This window comes from Balaenoptera acutorostrata, chromosome 20 (assembly GCF_949987535.1).
Source record: "Balaenoptera acutorostrata chromosome 20, mBalAcu1.1, whole genome shotgun sequence".
In the NCBI taxonomy this organism is placed as follows: Eukaryota; Metazoa; Chordata; class Mammalia; order Artiodactyla; family Balaenopteridae; genus Balaenoptera; species Balaenoptera acutorostrata.
Window position 1 is genome coordinate 63,421,224 of NC_080083.1, and position 14,666 is coordinate 63,435,889.

Sequence of the window (14,666 nt, forward strand, 5' to 3'; positions counted from 1 at the left end):
GGAGGTTACAGTTTGTGACTATTAAAATTAAGAAAGAGAAAGGTAAAACTGCTCCATAATATAAAATATACCCTGGTTTCTGCATTATAACTGACGGAGAAAAAAAGTGGGAGATAAAGGGGGGAGGAGCGGACAGAGAAGATGTGAGAGACACCTCTTCCTTTACATGTTTTTTTTTCTTAACTAGACTCTGTGCTCCTTAAGGGCAGACACCGTCCTTGAACCTTCATGCCTGGGGGAGTGGGGCTGGACGGTAGGTGCTTGATAAACGTGTGCTGAGTAATTGAATAAGAGTGAAGTTCCCCCAAAGCCTTGCACAGACCCACTGAGAAAAACACATATTTGGCTATAGAGCCAGAGAAAAGGAGAGATCCCCCAGTTACTTTCCCTGACATTCACTCCCAGTGCAGCATTTTCACAGCCCTAGCGAGAGATAGGTTTCTCCCTGCTGCGTGCTCGTGCCCCAGGCGAGATGGGATTAGTTAGAAGCTGGAGGTTTCGTCTACACTGTAGGAGATCATTCTTCATTTGCACTGAGAATTGAAGCATGATTCCTAAGTGTATTTACCACCTTCCATCCTCCCAGGATTCTGGAGCTGCAGCTTCTTTTGCCTGCCATTCTTGGAAAATTCGGGGTGCTCTTAATACAAGTGGCATGCATTTTGCTGAAAGAGTACAGTCTCGGGTGTCCTTACAGCAGGCGGACCTGTGCTCTTGGAAGTGAGTTACCTTGGTGCAGAGGAGACAAGTCCTGTTCTGCTAAAACAAGGGGGTTCTAGACTGGAAGGGGAGAGAGAAGGCAAAGCCTGTGGTTCTAGAGCCCAGTTCAACCTTGCCTCCTTGCAGGTCCCTCACAAACCCCAGCTGAAGTCATTCCAGACTGAGAAATAAAAGACTTAAAAATACTGCAGTGAGAGTGAACCCCAGTGTTAACTATGGACTTCGGGTGGTATGTCAATGTAGGGTTGTCTGTTGTAACGAATGCCCCATTCTGGTGGAGGACGTTGGCAACAGAGACAGCCGTATGTGTGTGGGGACAGGGGGTCTGCATGGGAAAGCCCTATTCCTTCCACTCAATTATGCTATGAACCTAAAGCTCTTAGATTGTTAAAAAGTGTTGTAGAGAGAAGTCTAGTATCACGGACTTGATAAACCCTTGTGTAGAACGTGTGCAGTGTTTAAGCATCAAAACAAGGAAATCTGAAGGGCGTCCTGGGTTATGGGTGTTCAGATAGGGGCTCTTGTTGCCAGGGTAGGAAGGCTTTATGCCCTTAAGAAGTTACAAGGGAAGTTGGATTTTTAGATGATGTTGAAGTCGGCACAAAAGCACTGCAGATTTGAGCTTAACCATCAAACCTTAGGGTTTCCTTTCAAACACTGTTGCATGATTTGTCCTCTACTTTAAGGGAGGCTTTTGGTTCCATAAAGCAGCTCAGCCTTTATACTACGGTTAAGGTAGTCAGATTTTATTACTGTATATTGATAGTTGGCATCAGAAAAGGCCATTCCATTTCAGTTCTGAGTTGAATATGGGAAGAAGTTGAGATAAGTAAAAGAAGACTGGCTAGCAGCTACCTGTCGGCATGTACAGGGCTGTCATCTACATTCTTCCATGACGCTGGGGCTGTGATGGGCCAGTAATCATCAAAGCTTAGCTTTATTCTGTGGCTGCAGAGGGAGCTTCTATTCTGGAGACTCCTATAAAATCCTTTCTTCCTTCAGCCTCTCCAGGCCCCCCGCACTCTCTCCTCTCATACCGCCACCTCCTTTCCACGTCACCTGCACAGGTGGGTGTCCGCAGGACCCCCCCTTCCTGGAGTCCTCGCTCACCGCCTTGCCCTCAGCTGTCAGCCAAGTGATTCCTCTCAGACCGTCGTCTGCGGTCGCCAGCTGTCCTTTGACCCCCAGCTCTGAAGCTCTCTTGCTGCCTGACGCTGTATCTTGGTGACCCCCCAGGACGTCACGCGCAACTTGTCGAAACCCGAGACCCCTGTTTAAACGAAGGCACAGGGAAAAGTCTCTCCTCCTTCAGCTAGCGTAATTCCCGCGAACGGCTGGCCCAGGCTGCGGGTCCCCACGTCCAGGTCGGTTCTTTGTTGCCTCTTGGTCTCCTCCGTTCATTTCCACCACCTGCCGGTTCTCCCTGTGTCATTCAGGTCCTTCAGCTGCAGATGCAGACAGCTCGGGTCCAGCTGGCGTTAACCATAAAAACCACATATGACGCGCGCTTCTGTATTCAGATGTATTAAATTAGATGGGATGTATGAAGGTACAGGTGTATATGAAGGAAATGAAAAATTTAAAGGGTGTTCGACAGATCACGGACCTGGAGGGCGAGTGCCACGCCGACGCTGAGATCCGGTCTCTGTCTGTCTGTCTCTTCCCCCTTGGTCTTCTCTGCGCTGTTCGCCTCAGGGCTCTCCTCTTGGCTGTAGCATGGCAACACTGTTGGCCTAGATCCTCTGGCTAAGAATGTGGGGACCACCTCTGGCTCCTCTTCCTTCACACCTCGGGTTCCGTTCCTCAGCTCTTTCTTCAAAATACATCTCAGTTCCAGCCAGGGAGGAACGCAAACGAGGAAGCATCCGTGGGACTTGGTGACGTTAGAGGGAAAGTTGAGAGGACGTTAAAGGTGATTCTTCTGGGGAGGGGGAGAAGGGGGCTGCCTGGTCAGAAATAGGAATATTAGGGGGTTTGACAGGGTCTATTTGGGAGAATGTGCACAAAGGCATAGGGGCGGAATCAGTGTGCCGGCTGAAGAATGGCATTCCTTATATACTATGTGATAAAGCACATTGATCTGATTTGTTTTCATACAACTTTAATGTGTATCACATGAGAAGACTGTTTGCATTGTTACACATCTGAGACCAATAATTTTCTTTTAACATGCAAATATAATATAAGCTCAGTTTTTCGTTCCTTTCCCTACAAAGCTGAAAGCAGCTCGCTCGCCTTAGAGATTTTCATTTCACTGCGTTCCGACGTGACATTACCTTCCATTAATCCCTTCCAGCTAAGCAAAATTTAATTAAAACCATCTCACATGATGACAGCCATTTATGTATTTAAAAAAAGGAACTCGCAGAAGCTCAGCTACCCATCTTCTGCTCTAAATGAAGTCAAACTATTAAATTTAGTAGGTTCCTTTTTTGAATTCAGGATTCGTTACATAATGGCTTTTACCCCATTAATTTTGGACAACAAGGTTTTTATGCATATGTTCCATGTTACGTGACTGTGAACTGAATTTGAAATGATATGGTCTTAAGACTTGAAGGTGAAAGGGAATTATTGTTTAAAAAGAGATGGAAAATGATACCTAAGTATGTATTTTTTCCCCGCAATGAGCATGGCGATCTTTGTGAAGTGTGAACAGGGATGATCCCATTTTGCGTGTAATGAAGTGACAAAGTATCTCAAGGATTTGGTAGGAAAGCCGGGCTCACAGGGTGTGAAGGTCCTTGTTTCCATCGCTGGTGCTGTTGCTGACTATTTGCACGTGGGATGTGAGAGTCAGAGGAGCCCATCTCTAATCCTACACGATCGTGTGAGTCCTTGGCTCTGAAACTCAATTTTCCCCATGTCCCCACTCTGATCTGGCATGGACTTTGTGTAAAATCTTATGAAATGGAAGTAAATACTTCCTTGGTTTTGGAGCTGTAACTCCACTGTGAACACAAGAAAATCATAAATTCACATAAGCAAGACTCTACAGCTGTGCCCCTTGTTTATAACTTCATAAATGTCAGTCACTCTAGTTTGACGCATTACTTAAATTATATCGTGGTAAGCTATACATAACATAAAATTTACCATTTTAACCATTCTTATGTGTACAGTTCAGTGGCATTTAGTATATGCACAAGGTTGTACAGTCATCACCACTTACCATGTCCAAAATCCTTTATCATTCCAAACAAACTCTGTACCCACCCACACCCCGCATAACCTCTGTTCTACTTTACATCTCTGCGAATGCTAGGGATCTCATATGAGTGGAATCATACGGTATTTGTTCTTTTGCGACTGGCCTACTGCACTCTGCATAATGTTTTCCAGGTTCATCCATGTTGTAGCAGGTGTCAGAATTTCCTTTTTAAGGCTGAATGATGTTACACTGTATGTATAGAGCACATTTTGTTGATCCATCCATCTCTTGATGGACATCAAGGTTGTTTCCACATTTCACTACTGCAGTTAAGTCTGTTATGAACACCAGGGCACAAATCTCTGCTTGAGATCCGCTTCCGGTTCTTTTGGTCTTATACCCAAAAGTGGAATTGTTGGATGGTAGGGTAGTTCTGTGTTTAATTTCTTGAGAAATAGCTGTACTGTTGTCCATAGGGACTGTACCATTTTAACATTCTTACCAGCAGTGGACAAAGGTTCCGGTTTTGTCTCATCCTCACCATCACCTGGTACTTTGTTTTCTTCTTTCTTTTAATAATAGCCTTCCTAGTAGGTATGAAGTAGTGACTAATCACCTTTTTTGTGTGTGATCGTGTTGGTGGCATTTTTAAGGAGGAATTTGCATTGATGAGCCAGAAGCACTTAACTGCAGCTGATTCCTTGTTATGCGGCATCAGTTCACCATGCTTTTTTTCTTTTTAAGTAAAGCTCTGTGCATGAGTGGAGGATGGAAGATGTTTCTGGGCTTCCCATTTGCCCACGGTCACTCTAGGAAACATCGTCCAGTATCACGAGCTCCCATTTGTCCATCTGTGTGACGATGACATTTGACACAGAGACAAGCACTCAGGTCCACCTGGTGTGTGTGATGGGCCAAGACCCGTTACCGCTGAGCCCGCTCATATCAAATTCGTGGGTGGGGGAACAGAGTCAGAAGGGGGTGTTGTTCCTCTGGGTGGATTTCAGCCCACCCTCTACTGGTTTTTGTTCTCTTGAAACTAGCAATCGTGATTGAGAACCGCTGTGAACATCAACAGGTCAGCGCCACCACACACACCTCTATTTTTGGGGTGGGGGGGGAATTTTTACGAATTCTTGAGCCAGACATAGGTGGCTTATTTGTTCCGTATCTGAAATGTACTTTTGACAGATGGCGAAAACTCGCCTTAATCTCCATGCATTTGACTTCCGTGAGTAAGACCAGCCTGCAGTATGGATGAGGAGAGTGAGTATTCTCAATTTTAGAGCCAGGTGACATTAAGCATCGCTGTCTGTCCAGGCCTGTGGTCTTGATGATTTTTTGTCCTCCGTGTCGTTTGCTCAGTGCCGTGTGTCATCCGTCACTGCCAGGCAGCAGAAGTGCATCACAGAGGATTAGAGGAAAGCCATTTTGTGCTCAGAAAATAATTGAATGAAGATTTACTTTGTGGCTTCAAGCTGCAGGATAGCGTCGTATTTTCAAACCTCTCATTTGGTTATGTAAGCAGAGGTGACCCAAAGTCTTTGAAAATGAAACCCCATCCGGAGTCGTATAGGCCAGCCTGGGTTGGCTTCAGCAAAGGCTCCTTGAGGGGCCAGGGGCCCAGCTCCAGGACACAAACCATGGGGCAGGAAGAAGCTGCCAGGCCCTGTGTCTCTACTTCTTCCTCCTTGCCTGCCAAGGTCAAGCAAATATGTATGGAAAGCATCCTGTGTGACCTCTCTGACCCTCTACGCTTCCCGATTCCCTTGCTCCACAGAACGTGGTGAGATGCAGACTTTCAGAATTCCAAATAATAAAGGATAGAAACAGTAGCACCTAATTGTTAGCCCAAGGAAGTCTGTGCTCACCTGGTGAACCCAGGGCATTCTCTTGTTTTATTCAGTCCTTTCCTCATTCTTCAACTGCACTAGCAAGACTTCTCAAATGTTGGTGTTTTATTGTCTTACGAAGTAAGAATTACCCAAGTTAGTTTAGAACCTGAAACCAGAGGTCAAGGCCAGCTGTCCGGGATTTTGGAGCGTGTGGCCCTGGCTCAGTTTCCTGGGCAGCCTTTCCCAGGCAGCGCTGCTTCCGGCTGGAGTCAGCTCTGGCCCAGCTCCTCTTCCTGGTCGCCCAGTCTCCCCGCGGCTGGGGCTGGGAGTGGGCCGAGGGGGTCTCTGGTGCTTCCTCTCCTTAATCAGCCCCCCATCCCGGGCGTGGGTGCTGGCATGTTCTTCATTAGGTCTGAATCTTGAGTCTTTGAACAGGCCTTGCAGGGTCTTTATCCCCTGATAACTCTCCTGGGGGAACAGCTCTCTGGACCCTTCTCCCCGCCCCTCCCGTTGCGGGAGTGAGTACAGGCACTTTAGATGTAAGGTGGGGCGAGAGGGGCCGCTGAGGCAGGTCGGGGAGAAGTGATTTTGGGGTGGGCGGGGGTTTTGCTGCCCTTTCGGATTATATTGTGCAGTGAGGGTGTGGTTCTTTTCAGGATAAAATTGGACGTGCGATTTAAGGCGTGCAATCGATACACGGCCAGCTGGAGGGATGTAATTGCACTGACAGGTAAAGGGGGATTGAAAGGACAGGTGCAAACACCGAACTAGCCAAAGGGATCTGATAAATGTGGATTTTCTTCAGTGTCCACCTGAATGAGATGGACAGAAAAGAGATGAGAGACGCGACTGTTTGAATGATTAAGTAGGGAATCAGAATGCTCCTTCTCCCTTCAAAACACCACATCCATAATAAACTGTGATGAGGAAATAGGGCTCCCGTGGCCCTCTCCCTTTAGTGGCTTATCATCCTAATCCCAGCGAGTGAAAGCTGACTGTGTCTGGGGAGAGCGAGCTGACGGGATTAATCTGAGCCCATTATCCATCCTTAGGGAGCGTCGTGATGGGGGCGCTGCAGCAACACCGGGAAAGCCCGCTGCTCCGAAGGCTGTTAGGAGTGAAGTGCTGCCCTTTTGCAGCGTCTGGGCCCTGCCCGGGCAGCCAGGGACTCTTTCCTCTGCGCCCTTACAGTACCCGCCTCCGGCCCCAGTGGTGCCCCGTGGGCAGCAGCCCGAGAGAGCCCCTCCCTCTCAGGTTCTCTCTGCTTCTGGAAGGGTGCTCCTTATGAGATCTTGAGCGCTCACTTTCCCGTGGATGGTCCCCTCACTTGTCCGATTCTGCCTGCTCATGCCGAGCCTAAAGTTTTTTATAAATGATGTACTTTTACAGTGACCTTGTATTATGACCATAATACTTAAATACTTAAAATAAAACTGTTTAAAAAGAAAACAGTCATCCTTTATCCTGCTTCCCTGACGTGGTTTACCCCCATCTTCATCCTCCAGGTTTCATGTGTATACGCCCGCATAGATACACACACACTTACATATATGTACGTGTATGTATTTATTAAGTATACTTAAGATCATGTTTTCATGTACCCATTTTCCTGGCACCCACGTGCGGAATCTCGGCATCACCCTCAGCATCTTTTGCTCTCCTGCCCACCAGTGTGGCGTGGTGGCGGGAAAGGGCTGTAGGGTCCAGCAGACCTTAGGTCGAGTCGTCGCTCCGCTACATGGAGGAGGGTGACTGTACCTAAGGCCCTTTTCTGTCTGCCCCGTCCGTCTCTCCGTCCGTCTCTCCGTCCGTCTGTCCTCTCCCACCATCTCTTCTGTCTGCAAACGCTGTGCCCTTGTAACATGCTAGACGGCAGAGATCAGTACAGCGTTTTCCCTTCCGTAAAATGTAGGCGTCAGAGCATATTGAGTAGTGTTATGAGGATTCAGTGAGATCGTGCAGGTGAGGTGACCCATCCAAGTGACACAGAGCAGGAGGCTCGACAGACGGTGTCTGTGGTCAGCTGGCAGGTCCCATCAGTTCGTTGACTTCCCTGACATCTCTTACCTCCATCTCTTACAGACTGAATAGTGATGGGTGATCACTTTCATTCCCAGACTCTACAGTGGGCTTCCACCGGCCCTTACGGCCCGATCTGTTCCAGTGCATTCTTCCCATCACCACCATTGGCCCTTCAAAAGCACTGCTTTTGTCTGTGTTATTCTGGTTCACACCTTTCAGGGCTGCTCATGCTGACCACAAATATCCTGAATGTCTTGCTGGCCCCTAAACGCTCCCTTAGTTTTAGTGTCTTGGCTCTGGGCAAAACCTGCCAGCCTCTCTCACCCTCTCCTGGGCCTGACCCTCTTCAGTTGGCTTTATCTACTGACACATGTGCAGGAAGGTGTACTGATAGTATCGCTTGTGGGAGTAGACGAGAGCTAGGAACCTGGGAATTTCTAGCCTGCCTTCTGTACTAAAGACTAAGGACTCACCCAGTATTTCTGAGGGAATATTGTTTCTTAGCGTGCTGTTCAGCAAAGAACAATAGAGTAGTGGGTTATGCCCTTTGGAGCTGAACCGGATGCTTTTAAGGAAGGGTGACCTCAGTCATTTATTTGTATCCTCCATGTTATGCTTTTCATAAAAATCTTAGGTTACTTATTAATTTCTATAACTAGTGATTCAGTTACTGATTCATCTTTGGGAATACTTACCAAACCGTGCTGAGTTTGGAAAACGCTTTGTGTCGTGGATTTGGTAGATTTGCGGGTCCCCTCCCAGCTAGTGTCGAGCAGGCATAGACAAGAGGGATGTGAGGATGCACCCTAGCTTTTCTTCACTTCAGAGGGCTGTTTTCTGTAGGTTGGGTTTGTGTCTTCAGGAGTTCTTGACGTTCAGAATTCTTCTAAGGAAGTTCTGCACCCACAGTTGCGGATATACACGTATTATTTATAATAAATTATTCTCTTACTAACAGGGTCTAGTGTTTGTCAACGTTTACACACCTCTGTGTTGGTGGAGGAGAGTGCACAGTACTTTACATATTGCTTCCTGGTTTATGCCTTGGGAGAACTGTCTTACAATCCCTAGCCCTTCCCCTCAACTTTAGAGAAGAGGAACTAAGGTTTAGGTCTCCCGGGGCCCTGTCCGTGCTGGCTTTGTGGTTCTGTTATGTAGGAGTCCAATCAGTACCAAATGTGGGGACTTCCCTGGTGGCGCAGTGGTGAAGAATCCGCCTGCCAATGCAGGGGACACGGGTTCGAGCCCTGGTCCGGGAAGATCCCACATGCTGCAGAGCAACTAAGCCCGTGAGCCACAACTACTGAAGCCTGCACACCACAACTGCTGAGCCTGCGAGCCACAACTGCCGAAGGCCGCACGCCTGGAGCCCATGCTCCACCATGAGAAGCCCACGCACCATGACGAAGAGTAGCCCCTGCTCGCTGCAACTAGAGAAAGCCCGCGTGCAGCAGCGAAGACCCAACGCAGCCAAAGATAAATAATAAAGAAATAAATTTATTTAAAAAACCCCCCAAAACCACATGTGGCTGAGTCTCGAGTGAAATGCCTTCTGATTGCTGTTTGTGAGATTCTTTCTGTAGTGAAATTAAACTGACTTCTGACAGCATGTAGCCCTGTTGGGAAAACGAAGCTTTGTATATTCAATCTAGACTTCACTAATTTTAGTTTTCTTTTCTCTCCGCCAGTTTGCTGTTTTGTGGTTCACAAGAGGTGCCATGAGTTCGTCACTTTTTCTTGCCCGGGTGCAGATAAAGGACCCGACACGGATGTAAGTAGCCTGGAAGCTGTTACTTTATGTTGATGACGGTTTCCGAGTTTAATTTTTTTAATGCCTGAACTGCTGTTGTTCTGGCACATACTGTTAACGGGAAGACTTACCGGTTCGTTTCGTATAACTTTGGCTTTTACTAATGGATAGATTTATAGTCCTTTTGAACCCTGGCAGGACTATCCCAGGCTCAGAGGAGAAGTTCCTGTTATCTTGTTTGTACTCTTCAGCTCTGGGTGGCACGTAGGCTAAATCTACCAAATTTATAGTCGTAGCTTTCACAAACACAAGGCAGTTCTTTTTGGAAAATGTTGACACATTTTACAATGAACATAAATCGCCCTTCAGTTTATTTGTAACGGTCGATTAACTAGTAGGGCCCTCACTGCTTTTGGCCGAGGTAACAAACTGTCCCTAGTTTGTTTCATGGGATCCTTGCTGCCTTTCATTAGGTATTATAAGTGCTCCTGTTGACTTGAATAATTCAGCGTCTGTTTCGCTGAACAAATGATCTCTGAAACTGCCCACATGTGAATACCTCATCTCTCTGATTTGTGTCCTAACTCCGCCCGTCTCTGCTGAGTCTCTCCGTTGCATCCCTTGTTGGCTGAAAAGCGAGGTCGGCAGAGCAGAGTGGGAGTTTGGGGGCGGGGGAAGCACCAGTGCCTAAAATACATCCAGTGGAGGGGAACTTGAGCTGTTACATGGAAAGTCATATTTTTAACTGAAAAAAAAAAAAAAAAAAAATTGCAGGGTAGGCCCGGGAGAGTAGGCATTTCTGGATGGCGTGAGCTGGACCTCTTTGGCCACTAATACTTAAATGATTTGCTCCAAATGATTCCTACCTTTGGTGCTTGTTCTGATTGTTCTGGTTGGTTTTTTTTGGTTTTTTGGTTTTTGTTTTTTTAAGGCATTCCGAGTGGATCATCTTGCCTTGAGGGAGATTACAGAGGTAGAAGAAAAGAAGTTAGAGGCCAGGAGAGAGCTCTGAGCTCCATCCTGCAGATCGGATGGGAGAGGAAGGCAGGGAAGGGGACCAGGAGGAGGCCAGGAGGGTGAGAGGCCAAGTTCACGATTCCCTAACGGGCCTGTCGGCCAACACTGATCACATCTGTGATCTTGTTCTGAATCCTCTGTTGGCTCCTAATATTCCACGTAGATGGTAACACACATCCGGGTTTGCACTTGCTTACCTAGGGAAGCCTTGGTTGATGCTTGTTTACGGCTGTTAATTATCTTCAGCAGCTCCTTTCCCGCTCAGAATTTTATCCTGTTGTGGCTGATGGCTGTGGCCATCCTCCTCCCAGCCAGGGGCCAGGTGGAGAGTGTTAGCAAAGAGCTTTTCGCCGTGAAGCACAACGAAGGGTACACCTGTGATCTGCTCCCGCTCATCTGTGTGTGTGCTGACTTGCCTCACATTGTAATATACTCAACATTTAAGTTACGAGATGAGCTTTTTCGAATCTGAGAGAGAAAGAAGTGGGCGAGGTACTAAAAAGGTACAGAATAATCGGCCAGTCCTGCCTGTCTGATCAAAAAGGACCGTGCACTCTTTTCCAAGGGGAACTTTTGCCTTTTGGTCCTTGGCTTCCAGAGACTGTGATTGCAGGGCCCGGCCGGTGGGGGCTTGAAGGCCCGGCTCCTCCTCAGGCCCCTTCCCTGCGCTTTTAAAATTTCCATCTCGAAGCCTCTTTGTCCTTCAGTCTGGAGCTCCTCCCTGTCCTTAGGACAACCTCTGTCCCTCGAGAATTGTGTCTCCGTGTGACTCCCCTCCCGCCAGAGGGAACACGAGGTACCTGGGTTTCCAGGGTGTGTACGCGTGCTTCTGTGTGTGTGCGCGTGTGTGCGTGTATGTTAGCGCTTTAAATCCTTGTTTTCCATACTTTGTTTTCTCTGCGCCTTCAGTGAGAAAAGCCACGAAGCGTCACTTTTAGAGAGAGGCTCACACCAACCTCAGTCCTGCTGTGAAGGATCATGTCCGGACGCACCCCCTTCAATCTGTAAAAGAGTAGGGAGAGGAGAGTCTTATGTGACGTGTTTAAGATGACACAAGTGCTCAACAACTCTTTAAACGTGATCCTTGGGAGGTTTGCCCTGTGTGCTGGGTATGTGGACATTGGAGAAGGTGGAGGGGGGGTCTGTTGAAAGGCTTCAAGCCCTGGAGGTCATCGGCTTCCCGGGGTTTGGTCTGCATTTTGCTCAGTCTCCCTGCCTTTCTTCACCTGACGCATCCTCACCGGCCGGTGCCCCTGGCCTGTCCGGGGAGAAACGATTCCTGATGGGCTTTGCTCTTCTTATATCTGAGCCGTCCAATTGAGCCGAGTTCAGGGGATTTAAAAATAACCTCCGGGGTGATCACTGAAGCCTCCCGGGCCAGGGGAGTCCCCTCCATGCAGGTGGCATCGGGAGGTGGCTGCAGCCGCCTGCATGTCTGCAGGAGCACAGGTGAGGAGGTGAACCAACTTGTTACAAGGCGGGGAAGCTAGCTTCTGATCTGGGTGCCCCTTCAAGTCTGTGAAGCCCGTAAAACCGAGCCATCTGAAGAAGCCGAGAGCATCGACCGTAAATGACTGACTCACAGCCAAAAACGGGACCCAGTGCACAACTTGCTGCAAAGCAGGAGCAGTGTCCGGAGGGAGCTGGACCCCGCGGGCAGCCGCGTGTCCAGAGAGCGGAGCTGCCTGCTTTGCCTTTTGACAGCCTGCAAATTCTTTTGTTCTCAAGTTCTTCTCGGTGTCTTAGAAACTGAGCAAAGGAAGAAAGACTGCTAAGTTGTTTAAATTTCAACCTTTCAAAGCTGCATTTATAACCAAACTCGAAACATGTAAAATAAATCTAGAAATAAATTTAATTAGTGGATCTTCTATTTTCTCAAAGTGTGCTTTTACATGTAATAGGGAAACAAGACCATTGTGTGAGAAAACCCGTTATACGCCAAACAGTTTTTACATTCCTGAACCAACAAAGTGTGATTTGTAAAAGGTGCAGGCGCTAAAAAGTGGCATTTAAAATTCAGCAGAGGTACTTCCCGGGTGGTGCAGTGGTTAAGAATCCGCCTGCCAATGCAGGGGACACGGGTTCGAGCCCTGGTCCAGGAAGATTCCACATGCCGCGGAGCAACTAAGCCCATGCGCCACAACTACTGAGCCTGTGCTCTAGAGCCCACGAGCCACAACTACTGAGCCCGTGTGCTCTAGGGCTTGTGAGCCACAACTGCTGAGCCCACACACCACAACTACTGAAGGCTGCGTGCTCTAGGACCCGTGCTCTGCAACAAGAGAAGCCACTGCGACGAAGGGTGGCCCCCACTCGCCGCAACTAGAGAAAGCCCTGTGTGCAGCAACGGAGACCAAACACGGCCAAAAATTTTTTTAAAAAAAAGAAAAGAAAAAAGAAAATAAGGAGAAAAATTTCCCTCCCCTTCAAAATAAATAAATAAATAAATAAAATTCAGCAGAATGAGGTAAAAAGAGTCTCAGAGCAGGAACTGGGAGCCTTGCCCTGCCAAGTCACTGAAAACCTTTCTAGATCACGCTTTTCTTATTCATCAATAGGGAGATTGAACTTGGTGATCTTTACAGTTGTTTTCAGCCCTAAATAATATTTTGTCACCTAAATGTTTACCGAGGGCTTCAAGCTGTGAAGATAAAAAGGTGACGACAGGTCCTGCCCTCCCAGTGCCTCCTCTCTGATGAAAAGGATGCAGAGCCTCACACTCTAAGGTTGCATGTGACGGCTGCTGTCAGTGGGGGAAGAAATAAGCTGTTGTTGAGTTTGAGTGGAGGGGAGAGTGCATCTCATGGAAGAATGAGGGAAGGCTTCCTGAAGGTGGTGACATTTTTAAGATTTATTTCAATTTTTTTTTTTTTTTCAAAATGTTCTTTTAAACACAAGTAGACCAGTATTTTCCTGTTTCTCCTGCTGGCTTAAGGGAGTTCATCCCTCGCCAAATGCTGCTACCTGGTGGTGTGTAAACTCAGGTGACACATCCTTGCAAGAGGACCCGTTAAAAGAGCACAGGCCAGAGAGACCCGCCGTGTTCTGCAGATCCTGGTGGGATCCCCCCAGGTGAACCTCTGAGTGGAGGCCTCGCCGGTCCTGAAACCCCGCTCTTCACTCCTCACGTGCCATGCTGCCACGGGAAACCTGGAAAAGAAGTTATTTCGGGGAAACGAACCCAACCCAAAGCTCCCGTGCTAATTCTGTTCTTCAGTGGGTGGATTATTTTATGTACCAGATTCACAGTAACAGAAGTATTTCCTACAAGGGAAGGGACTCCTGCCACTTTTGCACCAGATTAATTTAGCTGAGAATTAAAAATAGCCTCCAACACTTGCATCCCCATCTGCAGTTCTGATGCGCTACAGGGGGCCGCAGAGGGTGGGACATCCGTCCTCTTGATGCACCAGTGAGGAGAGGGGGTGTGTGTGGTGTGAAAATAGAGACGGTGCCCTGTGCGGGGACCAGGGGGCCCGGAGACCTGTTCTTGAGGGGGTCACCCCGGGGGCTTTTCAGCTTAATCCAATGGCTGAAGTTGGCACTGCGCGAATGTCTTTGGAACTCTTCGCTCAGAGTGGCACGTACGGCCAGCAACTCATTCTTTTCAAAATCTCTCCTCTTGCCCCCTGTCAGCCTTTGAGAGTGTGGTGTGATTGTTTAGAGGAAGCAGTCAAAAGCCCAGTGGAGCCAGATCTGAAAAAGGGGTGTGATTAAGGTGGGTGGTACCATTTTTTGGTCAAAAAGGGGGTAAGATGATAAGGTGGACAGTGATTTTCTTGGGAAAATTATAAACTGTCTCTGACATCAGATTTGAAAGCGACTTTTGTGCCTGAAGCATGGAAAACACGTAGGAATCATTGCGTAGCTTCTCACAGACACTTTTAGTTAATACCCATTCTAGAAAATTGTTGTCTTCCTTGATGGTCATGCCTACACAGTGAATTCTTCATGGGGCTGTCCCCTGTCGTTTCCCTTTGGAAACCAACAGCCCGGTGCAGAGCCTGGCACAGAATGGGTGCACAAAGAATAGTTGTTGAACCAGAGAATGAGTGGATGATTGTCTGATAACCTAATTTGATCACCAGTTGTATTTACATGATCTTGAATTACTTGGCTAGTTTTAGCTACGTGTGAGATTGTTACTGAACTTGCCCAGAACTTAGGAATG

At 47.8% G+C, this 14,666-nt stretch overlaps 1 protein-coding gene across 3 annotated transcripts in view; it reads left to right on the forward strand.

The window, feature by feature from the left end:
- Positions 1-14,666, forward strand: part of PRKCA (protein kinase C alpha) — a 361,713-nt gene that overhangs the window by 136,201 nt on the left and 210,846 nt on the right. For all 3 annotated transcript variants that reach the window (XM_057535967.1, XM_057535968.1, XM_057535969.1), the window contains exon 3: positions 9,417-9,499. In XM_057535967.1, coding sequence (XP_057391950.1) covers positions 9,417-9,499 — 83 coding nt within the window. The remainder of the gene's footprint in view (positions 1-9,416; positions 9,500-14,666) is intronic.